The 23,808-nt window shown below is 41.5% G+C and overlaps 1 protein-coding gene across 1 annotated transcript in view; it reads left to right on the top strand.

Annotated features, from left to right (window-relative positions):
• The first annotated feature begins 1,577 nt into the window (after positions 1 to 1,577).
• The window catches only part of CLCN5 (chloride voltage-gated channel 5), a 160,267-nt gene continuing 138,036 nt past the window's right edge, over positions 1,578 to 23,808 (top strand). Inside the window, exons 1-3 of the mRNA XM_060136931.1 lie at positions 1,578 to 1,677; positions 2,291 to 2,407; positions 3,764 to 3,920. Of these exons, the coding sequence (XP_059992914.1) occupies positions 3,905 to 3,920 (16 nt within the window). The 5' untranslated portion in view covers positions 1,578 to 1,677; positions 2,291 to 2,407; positions 3,764 to 3,904. The remainder of the gene's footprint in view (positions 1,678 to 2,290; positions 2,408 to 3,763; positions 3,921 to 23,808) is intronic.

The raw sequence follows: 23,808 nt of genomic DNA, 5'->3' as shown, positions 1-23,808 counted from the left end.
CACTGAGAAACTTTGTTTTCTACAATCATAGACTATCAGGAACTTTGCTGCTTGAAATCATATCAGTGAGAATAAAACATTCCACATCTGTCTGGAGTACATACGTTTCTTGGATCCAGAGAAGCAGCCTCAATTTCCAATCCAGGTGCAGAGCTTCAGATAAGGGGTATCTGGACACAACATTCCACATCTATCTTTACTTTGTGGTTCCCAAGGAAACAGGACTCTGGGTTCACTTCGAAGTCCAGACCTGATGTTGACTCCCTCACACAGCCCTGCTTTGAGCTTACTAAAACAATGCTTCGTTTAAAATTCACTTAAACTCCACCCTTCCCCCCAACACCATAATGACTTTTTTTTTGTTTGGTAAGATGTCCCATGGTTTCTCTGGTGTGCCGTCTCCCTTGTTGCAATAGGTCCAAAAGCCGGACTTTTTTGATTATAGATTTGTCCTTGGTGGCCTAGTGCTGACTGGTCTAGGATACAGGTTTTGTATCCCACACCACTTAGCTTGCCCAAAGCAGGCGTTCAAAATTGTTCACTACAGTGGACTCTGAATTAGCGTACTGGGGTTCTACTTAGATTACCTGGATTGATTATATAAATTCTAGTCTCAGTTCTGCCAGTAAATAATTAGCTGGATCATGTTAAGTAGGTCAACAAACCCCAAGGGCCTGTTTTCTCTTTTGTAAAATGAGGGGCTGTTTCTTCCAAACCTAGGCCAAAGGGCTTTGGAGTCAGGTAGACCTAGGTTGGAATCCCAGTTCTACCCCTTACCAGTCCTGTAATTTTTGCTTTCCTGAGCCTCTGTTTTGTAATTATTAAAATGGAGACAATACCAAAAACCGCAGTGTAGATTTTCCAGTGTTAACTATGAGGATCGAGTTGGCTGTTACAAGCATCACTATATTTGATCACTATTCATACTACCACTATTATGTGAGCTCGGACAACCTTTCTGTGCCTCTGTTTTCTTATGAATAAAAGTGGAGAAATAATAGTACGTACCCCAGTGGGGTTATTGTGCACGTTAAATGAGATGAAAAAAGTAAAGGGCTTAGAACAGTACCCGGCATATAATTAGAGGCTCAAAATACGTGAGCTAATGTAATTAGTATTAGATTTCTACCACTAACTATTCTGTGGGCCAGAAGCTCAGGATAAACAGTTTCGTTTTAAGAACAAAACCAAAAAAACATACCGTAGGCTCGAAAGAGTGAAACATAAAGGAGCATTTCTTTTTCAAAAGCAATTGACACGCCCAGCACTGGGTTAGGACCCGCCCAGTCCTCATTAAATATGGCAGCGAGCAGGGCCGACCTATTGCGGCTGCGCGCGCGGAAACTCCTCTGAGCACCGCCTTCTCCGCGGATCTCCCCGCCCTGCTGCCTCCTGGGCGGGCATCACCTCCTCCGCGCTTCGGCAGAGGTGTGGGGAGAGGGCTGGACGGGGCGCGCACGCGCAGGCAGCGGCCGTGTTTGGCAGATCCTTGCGAGGCGTCTGTCACATGAGCCGCGCGCCCGCTCCGTTCCCCCTCCTCCCGGCTGGGCTGTGAATGAAGCTCTGCAGGCTACGTGGGGCGCTAGCTCAACTTAGTGTCCCGGACGCCAGAGCCGACTGAGCGCTCGGCCCGCCGGCGGCGGGCACGGGCTCTGCCGCTCCGGACCTCGGCGACAGGTAAAGACGAATGGGCTGTTCCTACCCCAGCAGGTCCTTGGCGGGCCGCTGGCCCCCGGCCCACCTCCGGAGCACTCCCTTGGGCTCAGCGACACAGGGGAAGCGCTCCCCCGCTGGCTCCGTACCCGGGAGATGGGGGTTCCCCGTGCCCGGCCGCTGCTGCTTGGCACTCGGAGGAGTTAGACCGGCCAGTTCTAGCCAGTGCAGGGCGGCATCTTCCAGGGAGCCCAGCCCTATTCTCCGAGCCAGGGTCCCTGCGCTGTCCCAGCGAAGTTTCCTAGCGGAGCCGCGCCAAGCCCGCCCCGCTTTTGAATGGGGGAGGTTAGCTGCAGGCGTCCCCTTTCCAGGACTGGGGCAGGGTGGCTTTGGCTGGTAAAGCCCTGTCGAGGCCCCGTTCTTATCCATCCTGCTCTGGACTGGCAGGTTCGTGTGGGTCGTAGCGAAGCCGAGTCCACACTCTCGGAAAAGTAGTTGCTCCGTTTTCCTTTTCCCACTTAACGCGGGGAGCTGGTTCTCTCTAGACTTTACAGGCTTGCGCTTGAGCGCCTTCACCCACCCCAAGGGCAAAACTTTACCTTCACATTGATGCGCGTGTACTTTATTAATATTTCAGAGCAAATCAGTTTCCAGGAGTGCCAAGTGAAGTTGTACGTGTGCCCGTGTGATAACGTCAGTGTAAGCTACCCCGAATAAGTGAGGGAAATCCAGAAGTGTGGAGTACAAAAAGCCAGTAAGAATCTGCTTTATGAACGCTTCATACATTTATTAGCAACTACCCGGGTTTGACTACGGAGATGTTAAATTCTCCTGGTCCCACGAGGCGCGGAGCAGTACTATTTAACTGCGCGCTAAATAAGAGGGAAAAAAAGGCAAACCAAAACAAACTGTCCTGGGTGCCAGATAAGTCATCAGAGCGCTTTTTCCTGGTGAATTCATCCTGGGACTTTGTGAGTTCCTAGTTTTCTTGGACTTCACAAGCCTTTCCTTATCCAAAGCGTTGTCTTTTCTCTATCGGCTTTTTGGGATTAGTGTACACATTCACACTTTAGTCCTTTAAAAAAAGGTATTTAAAAAAGGCCAAAATGATGGCTCTCAAGTTCGTATTAGTCTTCAGTATGTATACGTTAGCGTTTTCACTTAAGGGGTGGAGGTGTTGCTTGTATGAAAGCTATGGAAATAGCAATCTGCTTTGAAGTTCCCCAGGTCAAAAAGGTGAGGACTTTTTCTTAGAAAAAGCAGATTGGCTTGTATGCTACAAAAGGAAGACTTAATGAAGAACTTGTTTAAATGGACAAGAAAAGCATTTAATATATTCACCTTCTGAATCAAATGAAGTAGTCAGACCTTTCATTTTTTTCTCCCATTCCTAGCGCCTTTCATATCCTTCCAAGTAGTACTGTCCTAAGACTGAATTTGACATTTTAAAAATAGGAATTATCTGAATTAATTTGGTTTTACTTAAATTAGTATTTTTTTTTACATTTTTCTTTTCCTTTGGTTCTTTTCTTTCCTGATTTTAAAAGCAGTCTATGCTCTCTACAGGACATTGGCAAAATGTGGGAAAATATAATGAAGCGGAGAGGAAGCACCACGACCTCGAGGGCATCGCTCTTCAGTTTTTATTATGCCTTCTTTTCTTTTCCTATACGAGATCTGTTTTAAAACTTTTAGTCACAAAATTTCCTCTCCTTTCTACAAATTTTTTGTTGCAGAGTTGGGTGTTTTGGGGAGGTTGGGGAGGGCATCGGATATTATGCTGTTCTTCATTCCCCCAAAGTGTGGAACTTTGAGATAGGAGAGACACTTAATGGTTATCTCATCCAACCACCCATCCTTTGAGATTCTGAAACCCACTTACTGAAGATCCAGTGATTCATGCAGAATTGGACAGCACTCAAGGGCAATATTAACTGACTCCAGATCTCCCCATTTTTTTTTTTGGTGAGATCTTGTTGCTTAGGTGGAAACTTAACACTGTCCATGTCTGCTTATCTTTGAAAGAGAGGTCCAGAGAGGGACAGGAGATGATTTTCAAGGATTTGAATGTTTTTCATTTAGGTATTTGTTTTCCTGTTGATATTTTCAGGTTCTGGGCTTGAGCATCTTGCAGAAAACGAGACGACACAGCTGCTGTTCCATCTACATCCCAGTCGAGTCTCCCTACAAAACTGGGGGGTCCGGGAAACTCTGAGCCTGTGACCCCAGCGTGGGAGAGAATAGGATCAAGATGGCCATGTGGCAGGGTAAGAAGTTAGCACTTATGCCTTCAACTGGTTTTTCCTCCTCTATTCTCTATCCCAGCCCAACCCTCCAAGCCAGTGGCAGGCAGCCAGGCAGCGGTTTCTTTAATTTAACCCTTTGTCTTCGCCAGGACAAAGCATATTGGTTTAAAAGGAGTTGCTGCTAGCTGGAAGTTCAGATTATTTTAAAGTAGGGGTGGAGGGGGGTGTGTGTTTGGGGGGGTAGGAGTAGCAGGAAAATGTAGTGCCAGGAGCATTTTCAAAGAACTCCCTTCATTTTAACATGTGCTCGTGGGGGTTGTAGGTGAAGAGATGGAGGATATCTTTTCATATTTCTGTTTTTTATTTGGTTCCGGCAAATTTCTATCATAAGGTTTTCAAAGGTCAGGGAGACAGATGTCAGCACCTCCTTGACTTCCTCTTCGCAGTAAAGACTTGAAAGCATATTTAGCGTTGTAATGATTATATTTGGTGATAGAAGGGAAATGCCTATTTTAATATTATGGAACGACTTGAGAGCAAAGCTCAGTGATGTCTTGCCTGATAGACTATATCTCTTGTGAACCTGTGAATTCTTACCACATATAAAGTTACTTTTTATTTTGGTGGGGTTGGGGATGGTGCCCTTTGGGAGAGTATCAGAATCTCCAGGGGTGTGTGGGATTTTTATGTTTATCAGAAGGGAATGTGGGTTTAAGAAATGGTAGACAAACACTACCCAAATTGGTCTGTGACCCACAGAAGGTTAAGGGCCACTTATATGCAGTAGAATGAAAGGAGCTTGAATGTCCATAAATATTCAATAGGTAGGTTTGTTGGTGGTCTAATGTATCTTTTAAAACCGTCTCCAGTTGGTTACAGCCGTAAGAAGAATTTTTGATGTGTGAGGGTTGTCAATTTAAAGATACTTTTTGATGTGAGATTCGGCCTGTATCCCTGCTTTGACTCACACAATGGGCATTTATCAGGAGGAGTTTGAATATTCTTGTTTAAATCCTGAGACATTCTTTCATTCAACAAGTAGAATACAGAGATGAGTAAGATGCAGAACCCTAGAGGGTTCCTTGTCTTATGGGGGAGACAAACATACAAACAAATAATTGTGTCAGGTTGAATAAGTGTTATAATAGGGAGAGATGCAAAATGTGATGGACGTCCAGAGAAAAGCATGATGAACTGTGAGTTTTGAGCTGGGCTAAAAAAAATGAGTGGGAGTTTGCCAGATGGGCAACTGAGAGAATTGCATTCTGGGCAGACAGAGAAGCACTGTTTGGGAACTTCCAAGTTGCTCTGTTGGACTCGTGTGAGATGTGTGGGCCACAACCTCAGATGAAGCAGGGAAGGTAGTAGGAGGCTGGATAACAAAGAACCTTGTATGTCCTAGGAAGGATTTTACACTTTATCCCGAAGACAAAGATTCTAAACAGGGAAGTAACATAATCAGATTTTGTTTTAGAAAGATTACTTTGGCAGCAATGTTGAGGTGGGGTTGGAGCCGGAGAGAATGAAAGCCAAGAGGCAGTTGGGAGGTTTCTGTTATAGTGGTTTAGGGAAGAGATGGTGAGGGTCTGAGAAGAAGCAGGGGCAGCAAGGATAGAGAGAATGGGATGAATTCTAGAAACGTCCTGTGACTAGATGCAGGGAGACACCGAGCCTGGGTTGACAGCCAGTTTGGGTGCCTGAGGCCGGTGGTGCCGTTCACTGAGATGGGGAACATGGGAGGTAATGAGAGGGGCATGGGGACTGTGGGAAGTTACTGTGCAGCATTTGGTTTGGCCTGTTTTGTTTGAGACACCTGTGAGCTGTCGGGTCAATGTTTAAAAGACAGTCCTGAAAGTATAGAATTAGAGTTTGTGTTAAGTGGGGAGCTAAAGTTTCCTAATGATGCATAAAGAGCTTGGGTGTTTTCTCTCTTTTTGATGGAAATGTCATCAGTAGTTAATGATTTATAATAAAAACATTTTAATGGATAACAATTCTTAATAAAAATGTCATAATTTCTTAATAAGTAATATATTTTGCTATCTCAGGCCCTGAAATCCGATCTGCTTAAGATTACATTGGAGGAAAACAATTTTCCTAGCATTAGTGAAGAGGGGAGTATTCCACAGAAATAACTGCAATCATTCCTTGTTTTCTGCAACCTCTGAAGTGACAAGCATAGTACAATGATAGTTTGGGTGGCAGTATGGTAGAGTAGTTAAAAGTATGGGTCTAGGTTCAACTCCGTTGGTTCTGTCACTTGGTAGCTGTGAGACCTTGGGCAAGTCCCTTAATCTTTCTGTCTCAGTTTTCTCTTTTGTAAAATGGGGATAACAATAGAACTCACCTTATAAGGCTGTTGTGATGATTAGTTAATATTAAACAAAACACTTGGAACATAGTAAGTGTCATATAAATGTGTGCCATTATTATTAGTAGTAAGACATTTAGAATATTGTCTATCATATAAGTGCTTAGTAAAATTTAGCAATAGCTGTTATTGTTACTACTACTACTTCTACTGCTGTCATTATTATTTGCTATAGCCTGGAGTGGGCCTGGCACCCTGTTCTGTGGAGGGAATTTCAGGTTGTCCTTGGAAGGCCTGCCCTGTAGTCATCTGTTTGGGTCTTTATGTAGAGGTTTAGATATGAAGAGATCCTTAGAAAACATCTAGCCCAACCCCTAGAGGTTAAGTGACATACCCACAGTCAAACAGGTTAATAGTAGTGATAGGACTAAAACCCAGGCCTCCTGATTCCCTATTCCAATTTTCTTTCCATGGACTCGTGGAAGAGGGAATGTGTGGGTCTGTCCCCAGCTCAAGGGAGCTCTGAGTCAATCTCTGGATCTAGTAGAGGAACTCTAAAAGCTAGAGGAAGCCAAGTGTCGTTAGTCTCTTGGGTCAGTCCTGTCTAGTTCCTTCATGGAGAATTGGATCCGAATTCCCATGCCTCTTTAACATGGCCAACATTATTATTTTTGACTTCGTTTGATGGAGTCCTCTAAGACATTTCCTGGCCATTTTAAACAGAGTGTACTGGGCATAATTTAATATCTTTGATAACTCAGGGTCATCATTAATAACATCGGTTTCATTGGTCTAATGGTCAAGGAAATATTGAAGAGAATACTAGCCAGTTTAGGGCGGGATGAGAGTGGAGACTTGTGTTGTCAGATCTGATTTATTTATTCAACTAACATCAAGCACCAGTTGTGCACCAGGCACTGTGCTGAGCTCTAGAGATGCAGTGGTCAGTAAAAACAGGTATGGGCTCTGCTCTCACGGAACTTACCAACGAGGATAAAAGTAGAATTTCAAGCTTATGAAATGCTTTATTTAACAAATGTGCTGAAGTAACTTGGAAAAATGACACCAACGTAAATTTAGAAGGATTAAAATAGGGTTTCTTAATAAAGGAGGCTGGTGCATCGGAATTGCCTTTTAAAAATATTCCTGCTCAGCTCTATTTACAATAGCCAGGACATGGAAGCAACCTAAGTGTCCATCGACAGATGAATGGATAAAGAAGGTGTGGCACATATATACAATGGAATATTACTCAGCCATAAAAAGAAACGAAATTGAGTTATTTGTAGTGAGATGGATGGACCTAGAGTCTGTCATACAGAGTGAAGTAAGTCATAAAGAGAAAAACAAATACCGTATGCTGACACATATATATGGAATCTAAATAAATAAAAAATATATATATATATGGTTCTGAAGAACCTAGGGGCAGGACAGGAATAAAGACACAGACGTAGAGAATGGACTTGAGGACACAGGGAGGGGGAAGGGTAAGCTGGGACGAAGTGAGAGAGTGGCATGGGCATATATACACTACCAAGTGTAAAATAGATAGCTAGTGGGAAGCAGCCACATAGCACAGGGAGATCAGCTCGGTGCTTTGTGTCCACCTAGAGGGGTGGGATAGGGAGGGTGGGAGGGAGACGCAGCGGGAGGAGATATGGGGATATATGTATACGTATAGCGGATTCACTTTGTTATAAAGAAGAAACTAACACACCATTGTAAAGCAATTATACTCCAATAAAGATGTTAAAAAAAAATTCCTGCTCAGTTCTCATCCCCCCCAGTTGTGATTCAGTCTTAAGACCTGAGCATTTAAAGAAGTGCTGTAAGCAATTCTGATGTGTAATCCTGTTTGGGAACTGCTGCATTAAAGAATTAAAAGTTAAAAAAAAATTATAAAGAAACTGAAAAAATACAGAATACTCATATAATCGTGGGATAGGGAAGATCTTTGTATGCATAATATGAAAGGTAGAATAATACAGTTTTAACTGTGTGAAAATTTAAAATTTCTGCACAAAACCATAAAATTAATGAGAAAACTGGAAACAGTTGCAAAAAGACTCATTATCCTTAATATGTAAAGACTTAACAGCTCAGTGAGAAAAATACAAGTATTTTACTAGAAAAAATGTGCAAAGCATGGGAGTAGGAAAATACATACTCAGAAATCCAAATGGCCAATAAACATGAAAAAATGTTCTATCTCAGTAGTAGTCAAAGAAAGGGGGAATTAAAATAGCATACTATTTTCTCCAATATAATTTGCAGTGATTGAAAAGGAATGACAAAACGCAGCTTTGGCAAGGACCCGAGGGAGCAGGCATTTGCATACACTTCTGGTGGGGATGTCAATTTGGCAATATTCATCAAAAGCTTTAAAAACCGTGTTTACCTTTTCACCCTGCAATTCCTTTTCTTGGAACTCATCCTAAGGAAATAATGAAGGATGTGCACAAAGATGTATCAATAAGGATATCGATTGCAGCATTTTCTATACTAGGGAAAATTGATAACACTTGCATTCTGATGCATTGATACAATGCAATACTATAGTTACTAAAAATGATACTGTGGAGTTATTATACTTATTAACGTAGAAATAGGTTCATGATATGGTGTTAAATGGTGGAGTTGGGAAGCACATCCCAAATTATCAGTAGTTAACAGTGTGGCCTCTGGGCTTAAGAGCTGGATGGAAATCCCAGCTTTATGAGCTTCGTGATTTTGTGAAGTTACTTACCTTAGTGTTCCTCAAACTTCCACATCTGTTAAAAGAGGGATAAAATAGCAGCGAACCTAACAGTTCTTAACTTGTACGTCCATTAGGATCACCTGGGGATCTTTTAAGCCCACCCAAGCCCAGGCCTCACACAGGCCGATTAAATCTGAATCTCTGGGAATGAGATGCAGCACTCCGGGAATTTTGAAGCCCCTGGTGACTCCAGTGTGCAGACAAGTTAGGGAACTGCTGAGCTAATATATAGGATGGTTGAAAGGATTAAATCAGAAAATCACGGTGCCTGGCATGTGGTAAGTACTTAATACATGATAACTATTATTAGTAACTGTTACTTTTTCTTATTAATAGTATGGTCCCATATTAATATATGTGGTGTGTCCATGTATGTTTTGTACAAAGAAAAGTCTAAGAGGATAGACACACGAGTATTTTAAAAAGAAATTACGGTTGACTTTATTTTTACTTATTTGTATCTTCCATTTTTTCTGTACATAACATGGGTTCCTTGTTAATTTTTAAAGGTATAATTTCTGAAGGAAATATCAGATATATGTACACAGCTTTATATACTAAGGTATTTATAAGTGGTGAAAAACTGAAGACAATTTCCATAGTAGGGGAATGTTAGTAAATTATGGCAGGTCCACAGATTAAAAATCCAGACCAGTGCTGAGGAAAATCTTCATGACATAATGGAAGAGTATTGGGATTATTCCTTTTCTGTCTTCAATTTAAGTGGGGCTTTGTGTATATCTCTGTCTTTACATGTTATGTATATACCTGTGAATATATATATCCACCTTTGCCAGCGTGGATCCCTCAAGTTGGGACTGCATAACTAAAGCAGTTGCAGTTTTATTTTTTTACAGCTTTTTTTCCCCAAAATGATTTGTAGTTGTGTGTGTAGCACTTTGCCCTGCTATGTGTGCTCTGCAGTAAAAACCAAATCTAATATATTTCAAAAAAGAAAATACCTATGAATGTGACAATAAATACAGAATAGATGGGAATTATCCGAAGTTGTTGACATGGCTATCCCTAGGTAGTAGGATGCATTTATATTTTTCCCTTTTATTTTTACTTTCCAAATTTTATGTAATAAATGTATTACTTTTAATAATTTGGAAGTGAGGTATAAAATAGCAGTGCCTCCAACAAAGAGTGAATTGTGTGGGCTTCTGTACAACTGTTTCAGCCTCTCTGTGCCCCCCTGCCTCCAAATTAAAGGAAAAAAAACAACCAAACTCCTGAGGGTTTGGTTAGAGCAGTTTTTTGCTACTAATACTTCCTCAAGTACTCTTGTAACTTTTAGCTGTCTCTCCTACTGACTCCAAAAACTCTTTTGAGAGTGAGATTGGGGACAGGGAAAGTGTACAAAAATGGAGAAATTACACTTAATTTAGTGTGGAAGTTACATAATAAGGTGGAGTGGCAAAATATGTCAGGTAAGTGTGAAAATAAAACAGTTGCAATGAGAAACTGTTCTGTTGGCTTCAGATCCAAAGGAAGTAAGTTTCAACTTTGCAGTTTTTTTTTAAGCACATCACAGTGTATTTGTAAACACTCTGGTGATTTAGCTAACACTTGGGGGCCAAGGGGAGCATCACAAAGCAGTCAGTGAGTTGATAACAGAACTTCAGTGTGAAATCTAGATGGCTGTGTGGCTTGATAGTTGGACCACCATCACCTAGGAAAAGCCATCTGGTTCTGTTCTGTTGATCAAAACGTTAGTATCTGTGTGTCTCATCTCCGACAGGTACAAGAAATGACTTCTTTGTCTCTCTGCATTATTGCCCTTCCACAACTCCTCAGCGGGGCAGAAATGGGGCAGGGGAGAAGGATTATGATGAAAAACATTGAATAGGGGGTAACTAAAACCAGTCTTTCAGAAATTTTTTCTGTAAGAGCCAGTCATTCCTTCCCAAGCGTACACTGTGGAAGGAACATGGGCCTTGGAATCCGATACACCTGGATCTGAACCCAGCTCTGCCAGTTGGTAGCCAGAGTTCCCTAAGCTCCAAAAGCCTCAATTGTCTCCTCTGGGGTCAAGTGTAGTCTCTGGAGACAGACTCCCTGGGTTTGTATCCTGGCTGTGTCACTGATAGCTATGGGCAAGTTATTTCATCTGTGGGCCTCACCCTCTTCATCTGTAGAATGGGGTTAATAATAATCATACTTCATGGGGTATATGGCCTTACTCTGTACTATTTACAATTGCCTGTGAATCTACAAATAAAGTTTTTACCTCAATATAAAATTTTAATTAAAAAAAGAACAGGGGAACAAGGACTTTCTCCTACATAACAATAATAGTGTTCACACGCGGGGAATTATCATCTATACAATAATTTTATCTAGTTTATAGCCTATAATTACATTTTTCTCAATTATCCTAAAATATCTTTTATAGCATTTCTTGAGGGGGCATTTAGTATCCAATCAAGGAGGAGGTATTTGATTATCTCTCCCTTTAATCCCCTGTTCCTTTTCCTTTGTTTGTTTCAATACATTGACAGTTTTGAAGAGTCCAGGACAGTTGTCATGTAAAACATTCCTCAGTCTGGCTTTGTGTGATTGTTTTCTTGAGATTAGATTCCAGTTCTGTGCTTTTGGCAAGAAAATTACATAGATGATGTTGTGTATGTCCCACTGCATTACATTTTGGTTGAAGACATGTAATGTCAGTTTATCCCATTATTGGTGATGCTAAGGTAATCGCTTATTAAGGAGGTGTCTGCCATATCTCTTCATTGCTGAGGTTCTGTTTTTCATAGATAATTAATTAAAAAATCTATGGTATGGTACTTTAAGACCTTGTGAATATCCTGTTTCCCAAATCATTCATCCAGTAATTTTAGCATTAATTGGCAATCTTTACCTGAATTGTTGAAAAATGATAATTTTTCTAATTTTATCATCCCTCTTTTTTAAAGCTAGAATTCATTTATAATGAAAAGTTCCCCCACATTTTATTTTATTTTATTAAATTAATTAATTTATTTTTATTTTTGGCTGTGTTGGGTCTTCGTTGCCGCATGCAGGCTTTCTCTGGTTGCGGCGAGCGGGGGGCTACTCTTCGTTGCGGTGCACAGGCTTCCATTGCAGTGGCTTCTCTTATTGAAGAACACGGGCTCTAGGTGCGCAGGCTTCAGTAGTTGTGGCACGTGGGCTCAGTAGCTGTGGCATGTGGGCTCTAGAGTGCAGGCTCAGTAGTTGCGGTGCACAGGCTTAGTTGCTCCGCGGCATGTGGGATCTTTCCGGGCCAGGGCTTGAACCTGTGTCCCCTGCATTGGCAGGCGGATTCTTAACCACTGCGCCACCAGGGATGCCCCCCCACATTTTATTTTATTTTATTTTCTATTTAACTATAGTGGATTTACATTATTGTGTTAGTTTCAGGTATACAGCGTCAGATTCTTTTCCATTATAGGTTATTATAAGATATTGAATATAGTTCCTTGCACCATACGGTAAATCCTTATTGTTTATCTATTTTATATATAGTAGCATATATCTATTAATCCCATACTCCTAATTTATCCCCCCCTCTTTGGTAACTGTAAGTTTGTTTTCTGTGTCTGTGAGTCTGTTTTGTAAATAAGTTGATTTGTATTATTTTTTAGATTCCACGAATAAGTGATATCATATAATATTTGTCTTTGACTTACTTCACTTAGTATGATAATCTCTAGGTCCATCCATGTTGCTGCAAATGGCTTTATTTCATTCTTTTTTATGGCTGAGTAATATTTGTGTGTGTGTGTGTGTGTGTGTATTTCTTTATCCATGCATCTGTTGATGCACACTTACGTTACTTGTGTGTCTTGGCTATTGTAAACAGTGCTGCTATGAGCGTTGGGGTGCATGTATCTTTTTGAATTAGAGTTTTCATCTTTCAACTGGAAAGGATCTTTTGAGGTGATCTGTTTCCAGTGTCTCATCTTGCAAAGGAAGAAACTGAGGCCCAGGGAGACTCATTCTGGGTCATACAGCTGTCTCGTGGGAATGCCAGTCTGTTAGCTCTACTGCATTACACTGCCCCCCATTCCCCCAGGCTTGACTATTTTATAATTTTCTATAATTGTTAGTCTTTCCCTACTATTGCTTTTCCTACTTTATTGCTGCTTTGGAAAGTTTAGGGTTTTTTCCCCCAAAGCATTGTTTTGTCATTGAGGTTTCCAGGATGTGTTTTTCTTTTTCCTGTGCCTCTGTTAGCATTTTTGAAATAAACTATAGGTTCCTTAGGTTTTAACCGGGATTATGATTCAGAGCTTCCTGTTTCATGTAACGCTGTTCTGTGTGTGGTGGGGCAGGGGGAGGGGGGCACTATGGGTGGCAACAAATGCCAGATTCTTCTTCTTCCTACCTTCTGTTAACACGCAGGTATTTATAGCCCTGTGGTCAGACCAGAGAAGCTGTTGAGGAGTTAATAGGATGAAGTAACCCCCGTAGTAATGACATATTTTCATGCTTTTCAACCCAATACCATTCAGGGGTGAGGTAGCATTTTACTGTATTTATTTAGGATTTCTGCCCTGACTACTTCCATGAAGAGCATCACAGAAATTGCAACATAGAAATAAATCCAGGACAGGGACGATCTAGTGGCAATGAAATAGATGTTATCAGGTGTGTGAGATATTCTGGGCACTGAAAATTTTTTTTTCCTTTTTTCCCCACCTCTTCTTTTCTTCTTCTGGCCCCCACACAAAAAGATAAGCACACTAAATTACATCACTGACATCTCCTGGCCATAAAAAGTGTTCAGATATAGAGGAACCCCCTGGCCCTGTCTGTACTGGGTCTTATGGTCCTTCCACTGCCCTTCCTTGGCCTGGCCTGCTGTGTGGCCACCTATGACTAAGCACTGAATATTCCCAGGTTGAAATCATGATCTTTCCTGTTTAGTTTGAGAGTGATGAGAAGCAGGTTGGCAGGGGAATGGCCACCATCCAAATGCCCAACTCTGCCAAGGGCTTGTTTTCCTTGGGTTCTGGACCCTGGTAATAAATAATAATAGTAGAACCCCTCTTCTTACATTCGCTGTATTAATTGAACTACCATCTACCCAGATATCAAAGCCAAAATTCTGTGTGGCATCACATGGTTCTTGCTCTTCCCCACGTGCAGTCCACCTTTGGTGGCCTAGAGCATTTCAGTAGGTCACATTCCTGGCAAATGTCTACTTATCTTTCAGCTATCAGCTCAGAGGTCATCTCTTCTCTATAGCCTTTCCTGAAACCTTGCACATCCTCTGGTAAAATTCACCTTTCCTCTCTTTGTGTGTTTCCACACTATATTGTATATCCCTTGAAGACATTGACTATTTTTGTTTAGTACTTTTGTTTTTGTGTCTGCCATGTGCCAGGCACTGCGTTAGGTGGGTGCTGGGGGTATAGTAGTGGCCACAAAAGTCATGATTCTTGTTCTCCTAAGTCTTACAGTCATATGGGGGAGTTGGAATGCAAACAAATAAATACAGAAATATTTCATTGTGAAGTGTCATGAGTGCTATAATGTCCTCTGAAAAAGAATAATAAATGAGACATAATTTATTGGGAGGGAGGGTCTGGGAGGAAGTGACAAGTTCGGCTGAGACTGAAAGATAAGCAGCAGTCATCCAGGTGAAGAGTTGGGGGAAGAGCATCCCAGGCAGAGGAAACAAAGTGGAAATCCCTGAGGTGGAAAGAACCTGAATTCTTCCCTAGCATGGCCCAGTGGGGCTGTACCATAGTGAAGGAGGTATAAAGGGGCACGGGATGAAATTGGAAGAGTGGGGACTTCCTTGGTGGTCCAGTGGTTAAGACTCCACGATTCCACTGCAGGGAGCACAGGTTTGATCCCTGGTCAGGGAACTAAGATCTTGCAAGCCGCGTGGCACAGCCAAAGGGAAAAAGAAAGAAAGAAAGAAAGAAAGAAAGAAATTGGAAGGGTGGGCAGGGGCTGGTACACAGGGTTTTGTAGGCCATGTAACGAAGTATCCTAAGTGCAGTGTGGAGGCTTTGCAGATAGATTGGACAGGGCAGGATATCAGTGAAGGAGAGGGTAGTGTCTCGTTCACCTTTGCATACCAGCTGTCTAGTAGAGAGTGCCTGCCACATACTATGGGTTCATTGAGTCTTTGTTTAATGAGTAATACTTGCCTGGCCTTCCTGCCACGATTGCCATGAAGATTAAAGAAGGTAAGATATGCTAAAGTGCTTTGCAAAATGTAAAATGTTAAACAAGTGTTATTCTAGATGCGATTCACTAGATTCTGTGCAGTGATGCTTACAGATGTTCACTACCACTGGGGGAAAAAAACCCCAAATTGTTAAACTAGCAAAATCTCTCTGGTGTTAGAGATAATTGTGTTGCCAGGAGAAGTATAGGTTTCTCTTCTGTGCTGAATTCACTCAATAAAATCTCCGAGCCTAAAGAGCCTAAAGAATTCGTTATTGAAGAGCTGGATGAATTGTGAGGAACAGTACCTCTGAATTTGCATTTGGATGGGGCAAGGCTAATCAGGCTAATCACAGCAAGGTGTGGCTGCCACCAGCCATGGCACCTGGTTTTCTAGACTGTGTTAAATAAAGTAAAAGATGTAACAAAATCATCAGTGTGCTGCTATTTTTTTTTTTTTTTTTTTTTTTGCGGTACGCGGGCCTCTCACTGTTGTGGCCTCTCCCGTTATGGAGCACAGGCTCCGGATGCACAGGCCCAGCAGCCATGGCCCACGGGCCCAGCTGCTTCGCGGCATGTGGGACCCTCCTGGACTGGGGCACGAACCCGTGTCCCCTGCATCGGCAGGCGGACTCTCAACCACTGCGCCACCAGGGAAGCCCATTGTGCTTCTATTTTTGTGTTAAATATTTAGTTCCCTATTTGAGCTGCAGGAACTTCAGACCAGGTGATTGATTTTAAAAAGCCCACCCTCTGTGCAGTGTTGGTGGGAGTATAAATTGTTAGAGCCCATTTGGAGGGCAGCTTGGAAGTCCTTATCAAAATGTAAAATTCACCTTTTGTCCCGGTGAATGTAGTCTAAAAAGGAACTGCACAAAAGTATATGTTACAAAGATGTTAGTTGCCTCGTTGTTGCCATTTTTTCACTGTCGATAATCATGATGTCCATCATGAGAGACTGGTTATATTAATAATGGTGTATACGCACTATGGAATGTATTTCATTAAGAAGAGTGAGATAGCTCTCTATATAATGACAGAGGTTGATGTCCGAGATACATTTTAAGTGGGAAAAGAAAGGTGCAGAATGGTATTGTATGATCCCATCTGTACAGCATAAAGAAGGGGAGAGTTATAGGATAGATAGATCTAACTTTGTAAATATATATACTTACATATGCATAGACATTTTCTGGAATGATGCACATGAAACAATTATCAGTTGTTACTTGTGGATTAGGGATGGCTAGGGTTTTTTCATGTTCACTTGACACTTTTCTGTACTGCTTGACTTGCTTACAACAAGCTATAATGCCTTTAAATAATAAACTTTAAATAAAACCTGTATTCCACACAATTCTTTTCTTGACACTATTATACTAAGAAATAAAAGGTGTAATAGTGGTTGAGGTGAGAGGTCAGGTCTGAAGCACCAGAGGCAGAGTTTGGGCAAATCTAAGGCCTCAGAAAGCTACCAGGGAATCATCATGACCAGGAGGCTTGGGGGGTGGTGTGGGGTGGGTGTGGCTCTGTTTAAAGCTTAATGCTAAGAAAGTGAGATAAAAATCAGGATTTTGTTAGGGTTTTTTTTTTTTTTTTTTTTTTTGCGGGACATGGGCCTCTCACTGTTGTGGCCTCTCCTGTTGCGGAGCGCAGGCTCAGTGGCCATGACTCACGGGCCCAACCGCTCCGCGGCATGTGGGATCTTCCCGGACCGGGGCACGAACCCGTGTCCCCTGCATCGGCAGGCGGACTCTCAACCACTGCACCACCAGGGAAGCTCAGGTTTTTTGTTTTTTTTTTTTGATGAAGCAATTTTAATTATGTCATTAGTTTTGATCTGTGGGTATTTTAATACCTAAGTTGCATAGTAATTGTATTTTAGGACACAGTTAAACAATTACGTGTCTCAGTGTCTGGATAAATAGTTCTTGTTCTTGTTCAACTTGTTTAAATATTGTAAGTGAATGCTAGGCTACAGTTTCTCGAGCTTTTTGCTTAAGGACCCGAGGAGGAATGCAGGTATAGTCTTAAGTTTGAAGCGGAGAAGATTTAAGTTGACTATATTTACGTAATAAAGTTTTGATTAAATTAAATCCTCAAATGCTTCAGGTTCATTTTAGCCCACTCTCCCCCCACCAAAAGAAGGCTTTTGCCTGAGCTACAAGAGGTAAATGGAATTTCTAGCTGAATGTCCTCTTGATTTGGTGTAATGAATATTTCCTTCACTCAACTGTGTGCACGTAGAGGTGAGTCACTAGCCAGTCTTAACTGACCCTGGTTCTCTAATATTTGGAATTTTAGCCAGGTGATGGATGGTAGAAGACTTAAAAATGGGTTAAGAAGCAAGACATGTTTTACTCTAGGATGTATAATTGTATGTGTAATTGGGCAGGTGGCAGAGGCTGGAGTGAGAAAGGCTAAGCAATTTCAGGCTGTAGATTGGTGTAGAAGGACTGGAATCATAAAGAGTGCAACTTTTGAGAGATGTTTCTGGTTGGTGAAACCGTAGAGCATGAGGAGTTGCCTGGAGTGTGGCTTTAGACTGAACCTGAACCTGGACCTGGAAGTTATGCTTAGAGAACCAGACAGGAAGATTCTTGTCTTTGCTAGTGATCAGAGAAGCTGTAAGAAACAGCCCCACCTTGGACTAGGCATAAAGGAGGGGGAAACTGGGACAAGAAACAGAAATCCTAGAAAGACAGAGAAGGTCCTGAGCGACAAATGGGCTGAACTTTGTATCTGCTGAGAGCCAGAAGTTGACTGCCCTGTGTAGAAAATGTTGCTGAGAGGCCTAACTCCATAGTAAAGTGTTCTGATTTGACTGAGGTCGAGGAAGAGAAGAGAACAAATAATAACGGCTATCATTTATCCAGTACTTGCTGTGTGCTTCTTCCAAGTGCCTTACATGCATTAAAAAAATAAATTTATTTTATTTATTTATTTTTGGCTGCACTGGGTCTTCGTTGCTGCATATGGGCTTCCTATAGTTGTGGCGAGTGAGGGCTACTCTTCATTGCGGTGTGTGGGCTTCTCATTGTGGTGGCTTCTCTTGTTGCAGAACATGGGCTCTAGGCACGTGGGCTTCAGTAGTTGTGCTCATGGGCTCTAGAACGCAGGTTCAGTAGTTGTGGCGCATGGGCTTAGTTGCTCCACGGCATGTGGGATCTTCCTGGACCAGGGCTCGAACCCGTGTCCTCTGCCTCGGCAGGCGGATTCTTAACCACTGTGCCACCAGGGAAGTCCTGTTACATGCATTTTTAACTGGTAACTGATAGAGCCTAGATCCAAGGCAGTCTGGCTCTAATGACCTTGCTGTGGTACTAATGAGGAAGTGAAACGATCTCAAGGCAGTTAAGAAGGCAGAAGACTTGAATAAACAGTTGATGGATAAGTGAAATGGAATTTTGTGGCCAAAATTCTGGATTCTTCCTAAATTTAAGTAATTTAGTGAGTATCTTTTGTGTGAAAGACACTGCTAGGTGTCACAAGTGGGACTAAGAGGAATCAGAAGTAAACACTGTCCTCCCCACAGCTAATCTCTGAGTAAGTTAAAACGTGTAGAAATAACTGTGACCCAAGCTAGTGTTAGATACACATGATAAGAGAGGTTTAGAATACCATAGGGGTTAGGCAAAGGTGAGGAGGTGGCACCTGAGGTAGACCGGGTAGTATGGGGTAGGTTCTTCTATAGTTGTTGATGTTAGAGATATGATTTCAGGCAGCAAAGTACAAGGTACATTTGAGAAAATGAGAAAAAGTGTCATGCCAGGCCTGTTATATGCATTATATGCATTGTCTCATTAAATCCTCATAACAACCCTTTATTGACCAAATGATTTAATGTCAAAACCAGGACACTTTTAATCAAATGGCATTAGTCTAGACAGAGACTGATCCAGGAAAACCAAGACATATGAGGCAGTTGGTATCCTCATTTAACAAACAAGGAAAACGAGGCTCTTAAGTCACATAGCAGGACGTGGTAGAGCCAGGACTTGAATCCAGCTCTGGCTCACAAACTAAAAGGTCCATACTTCATTCTGCAAGCAGTGGGGGCGGGGGGGGCAATTGAAGGGCTTTTTGCAGAGAATGTCATGGTTAGAACTATGTAAGGCAGATGGGAAGGAGATACTGGAATTGCAGAGATTAGTTAGGAGATCGCTGAAAGAGATTCAGGTAGAACAGTGTGAGGGCCTGGATATAAGAAGTTAATTTGGGGGAATTAAAGGAAGGGATAAATGTGAGAGCCATCACAAAGGAAAACATGACAAAGCTTGATTACTGGTCAACTTTGGAGGGAGAAGAGTAAAGGACAACTCAGGATTTCAAATTATTTAGTGAAAACGTTGTTAACCAAAAGTAGCCATTGTAATGTAGAAAGGTAATGTGAGTTTTCATTAGCATTCTAGACTAAGAGGAAATCTGCTTCTCAGTACAGTTGACTTACTGGGTTATAATCAACAAATTATTTAACCCTCCTTTGCCAATATTTACTCACCTGTAAAATGTATTGTTATCTGTCACTAAAAAGCCCCTGAAATAGCACAGCTTGTCTGAATGGATTTTTTTACCTCCATCTTTTCAAAATTTGAGAGCTTGTGCTCAGTAATGTGAACTTGAATCCCAGTGTTGAATACATTCATTTTTATATTATATCAGCAAAACAATAATCATAATATTGATAATGATGTGTTGTCTCCCTCTTCTGAACTTCTGCTTCTGTTACCGCCTTTAACTAACTGCCAGATGAATTCTAATGCCCGCCTTATAATATCTTTTCTATCATTGTCTTAAACTGTTTCTTAAAATCTTTATTATGGTTTAACTTATTGAAATGTTTATCTTAGCTCCCCAGATAGAGTGTAAAATACTTGAGGGACAGGAACATACATGTTCCTAATGCCTTAAATAGAAGCACCCGGGAAATAGTTATTGATTTGATTTGACCAGTTCATATGGTACAATATGACTGCCCTCCTTTTGTTTTGTCCATTATACTTTATTAATATGGCCTCAAATAGTATTGAGTTTTTGGCAGCTACATCTTACTATGAGCTTGTAATGAGCCTAAGGCCTACTTCTTACTCCAAGTATGTCTATGTCTGTCTGTCTCTTTCTCTCTTTTTAATTATTTTTATTTACAAAAACCTTTCTATCTAGGCTTTTACTTAAACATTAATGTAGTTAAATTTTTATTTGTTTGTCTTGTTAGTTTTTGCATTATTATTATATATATTTTATGAATATCTTTATCCAAGTAATTAATAAAATTTTGCTTGGTGTATTAGTTTTCTATTGCTGCATAATAAATTACCACAAACTTCGCGGCTCAAAACAATACCCATTTATTATCTCACAGTTTCTGTGAGTCAAGTCTTTCATGGCTTGGCTGGGTCCTTTGCTCAGTCTCTCAGGCTGCAATCAGTGTGTTGGTTGGGACCACAAGTCTCATCTGAGGCCTTGGGGTTTTCTTCCAAGCCTACATGGCTGTTGGCAGAATTTAGTTCTTTAGTTGGTTGTAGGATTGAGGCCTTCAGATCCTAGGGGCCACCTGTAGTTCCCTGCCACATGGCGTCTCCAAAGGCACTTTACAAGATATCAGCTTAGTTCTTCAAGGCCAGCAAACCATAAAGTCTTTATGTCACCACAGCAAGAAGGAATTATAATAATCATGGGAGTGACATCCATCATCCTTGCTGTGTTCTGTTGGCTAGAAGCTACTCACAGGTCCCACCCACACTGAAGGCAAAGGCATGAACACCAGGAGGTACGAATGATTGGAGGTGGTCTACAAGTGACTGCTACACTTGGCATAGAGCTGAATGAGGCTAATTGAAGACGTGCAACTTACCATTAAGACATTAAGGGACACTTACTGAGTAAGGCTGCTCTAACAGCTGTGACTCTAACTTTATTGTCATCCAGTGAATGTTTTTTTTTTCATCTTGCTTACAAAGATATAATGAGAGGTGATGTTCAGTTATTCGCCTAATATCATTCATCATGTGGGGCCTTCCACTGAGGCAAAGAGCACTGGAGCAGGAGTAGACTTGTGGAGACAGAGATTCCGGTTTGGATGCCTATAGGTATCCAAGTAGAGATTCATCTCCCCCAGGTCTGGGCCTTACGAGAGGGTTTGGGCTGTGTAATAGAGATTTGGGAGTCTTTCATATAAAGATGGTAAATGGAGTCTAGGGTGTGTGTATAGTTTGAGAGGGGAAAGGTGCCAAGGGTGAAGTTCTGGGGAAACCCAAGTACTTTGAGTGAGTCCCCTGACCTCCCAATCTAACAACCCAAATGAAAAAGGAAACAAGTTATGCTGCTTCAGAGGAAAAGTTGTATTATTTTTGTTTGCTTCTGTCTTCAGTCCCGTCTCTTCCTGTCTATTCTAGGTAGCATGTATCCAATTATCCCCCCTTTTCTTCTGGTATCTTTTCTTTCTTTCCACTGGACCCATTCGCTAGACTATCCATAAATGTTGTGGTCTCCCTTTGCTGTGCCCTCTAGCTACTAATACCTATTTGGCAAGCAGCCTAACCTTTCTGGGCCTCAATTTTCTCAAAGATTGAGTGGCAAAATATAGGCAGAAGGTTATGATTTTTAAGAAGCCTCTTTCAGATCTAAATTCTGTTCTGCCATCTTATTTTTCTCCCCCTTTCCCTTTTTGGTCCTGTTGACAGTTCAGTTCCTTTTTGAAACTTCCCTCCCTTGGCCACAGAGTTGTTGTACCCTGCTAGTTCTCTTTCTGCCTGCCTCTCCTGCTGTTGCTTCCTTCTGCCCCCTAATTATATCCATATTTGGGAGTGTCCTTTGCCTTTTCTCCCTTTATATTCTCTCCCTGTGAAATTTTGTCTTCTCTTCTGGCTTTACCTCTTTTGGTTTTTAATTATAGAAGTAACACATGATTACATGTTTATCTTAAAAAAATAATACAGAAGCATCGTGAGTAAAAAGTGAAAGTTCTCTTTCAACCTCCTCCTTAGAGGTAACCACCATTATCATGTTGGTGTCCTACCTTCCAGGTGTTGAGTCACAAACCCATAAACTTAGCTCTAAACTCTACTTTTTCACCTATAACTGCAGTCTGAATACCCTTAACTTGAATGCTCTACTATCAGCCTATCAAATGAGTTAGCTGAATGACTTTGGGCATGTGGTTGATGTGATTCTTTCTGTGGTTGTTTCTATTCTGTGGTTCTTTCATTGTCTAATATGTATTTATTTTTGTGTCCCCATCGCATTAAAGATATTCCTTATATGTTTGGTTGATCCTATCATTTTATGGCTGATAAGCTCTCATTAGTACTCCTTCCCAGTTCTAATCCCAAAGAAGTAGAATAACCCTCTGTCAAAACTTTAGATGAAAAGGTGGATGACTGGGTATAGGGCCCAGTCACTGGGAACCAGAACTTGTGAGCGGTTAGGTGAGTAAGAGGAAGCATGGGGATTTGTTGGAGGAGAATAAAGTGATGGATAGTTTATTGGAAACTTGGATCAGTAAATTAAAGCCAGGGTTCTAACATTAAAGAAAAATATCATGGGCTCTAAAACTTAAATATCTTAATCTAAAATATTAGCTACCAGAATCACTATTTGTGTGAAAACATTGTTTTGGCTCTGAAAAAGATATATGGATAAGCTCTGCAGTGTAATGGGTCACTTTACAAAAGTATTTTCCGCTGTATGTTTATTAAACGCAAATTTACTGGTAAGGTCATGCCTTTTGAGAATCCAGATTGCCAGTGGAAGTTGATTACTCCATGTCATTTTTTTTTTTTTTTTTTTTTTTTTTTTTGCGGTACGCGGGCCTCTCACTGTTGTGGCCTCTCCCGTTGCGGAGCACAGGCTCTGGACGCACAGGCTCAGTGGCCATGGCTCACGGGCCTAGCCGCTCCGCGGCATGTGGGATCTTCCCAGACCGGGGCATGAACCCGTGTCCCCTGCATCGGCAGGCGGACTCTCAACCACTGTGCCACCAGGGAAGCCCACTCCATGTCATATTAATGAAGCTGTGTCATAAGCAGATGACACGCTGAAAATTGCAGGTCTCGGTATAAGCTTAATTACAAAGGAATTGAGGGTCACCTCAATGTCTGGAGGCATTTCTGGTTTTCACAACTGCGGGGGATGTTACTGGCATCTAGTGGGTAGAAGTCAGAAAAACTGCTAAATATCCTATAATGCCCCCCACAGCAAAGGTCAGCCCCCTACAACAAAGAATGATCTGACCCAAGATGTCAGCAGTGCTGAAGTTGAGAAACCAGGGAATTTGGGGTTGAGAGAGATCCATGGAGGTGGTCATTGATGCCCCTTTGTATTTATGCTGATGTCCTGTAATTCTTAACCTTGGAAGATAATGATGATTGTTTGGATTCCAGTGATAGTAGCATAAATATCAGATAAAAGACCCTTATTTGCTTTTCTAGCTATTCTAATTATTTGGATACTAAAGGAAATTATTCCCAAACTTTGTCAATACTCATTTTTTCAAGGGAAACTTATTGCCAGAACACTTAAAGAGAGGTAAACAAGAATGCTAAGACCTGATGCAGTTTTCAGTTATTGCTCTGGTGTTCTAATTCTTAATCCTGAATACTGCAGGTGACCTTATCTTAAACTGAGATATAGCTCAGGAGTTTAAGTTGCGTTGCCCAAGGTCACATAGTGATTTAATCAACCCTGGG

Source organism: Lagenorhynchus albirostris, chromosome X, assembly GCF_949774975.1.
Source record: "Lagenorhynchus albirostris chromosome X, mLagAlb1.1, whole genome shotgun sequence".
NCBI lineage: Eukaryota > Metazoa > Chordata > Mammalia > Artiodactyla > Delphinidae > Lagenorhynchus > Lagenorhynchus albirostris.
Note: the sequence above shows the minus strand (reverse complement) of the source record. Positions and strands in the feature narration are given on the sequence as shown.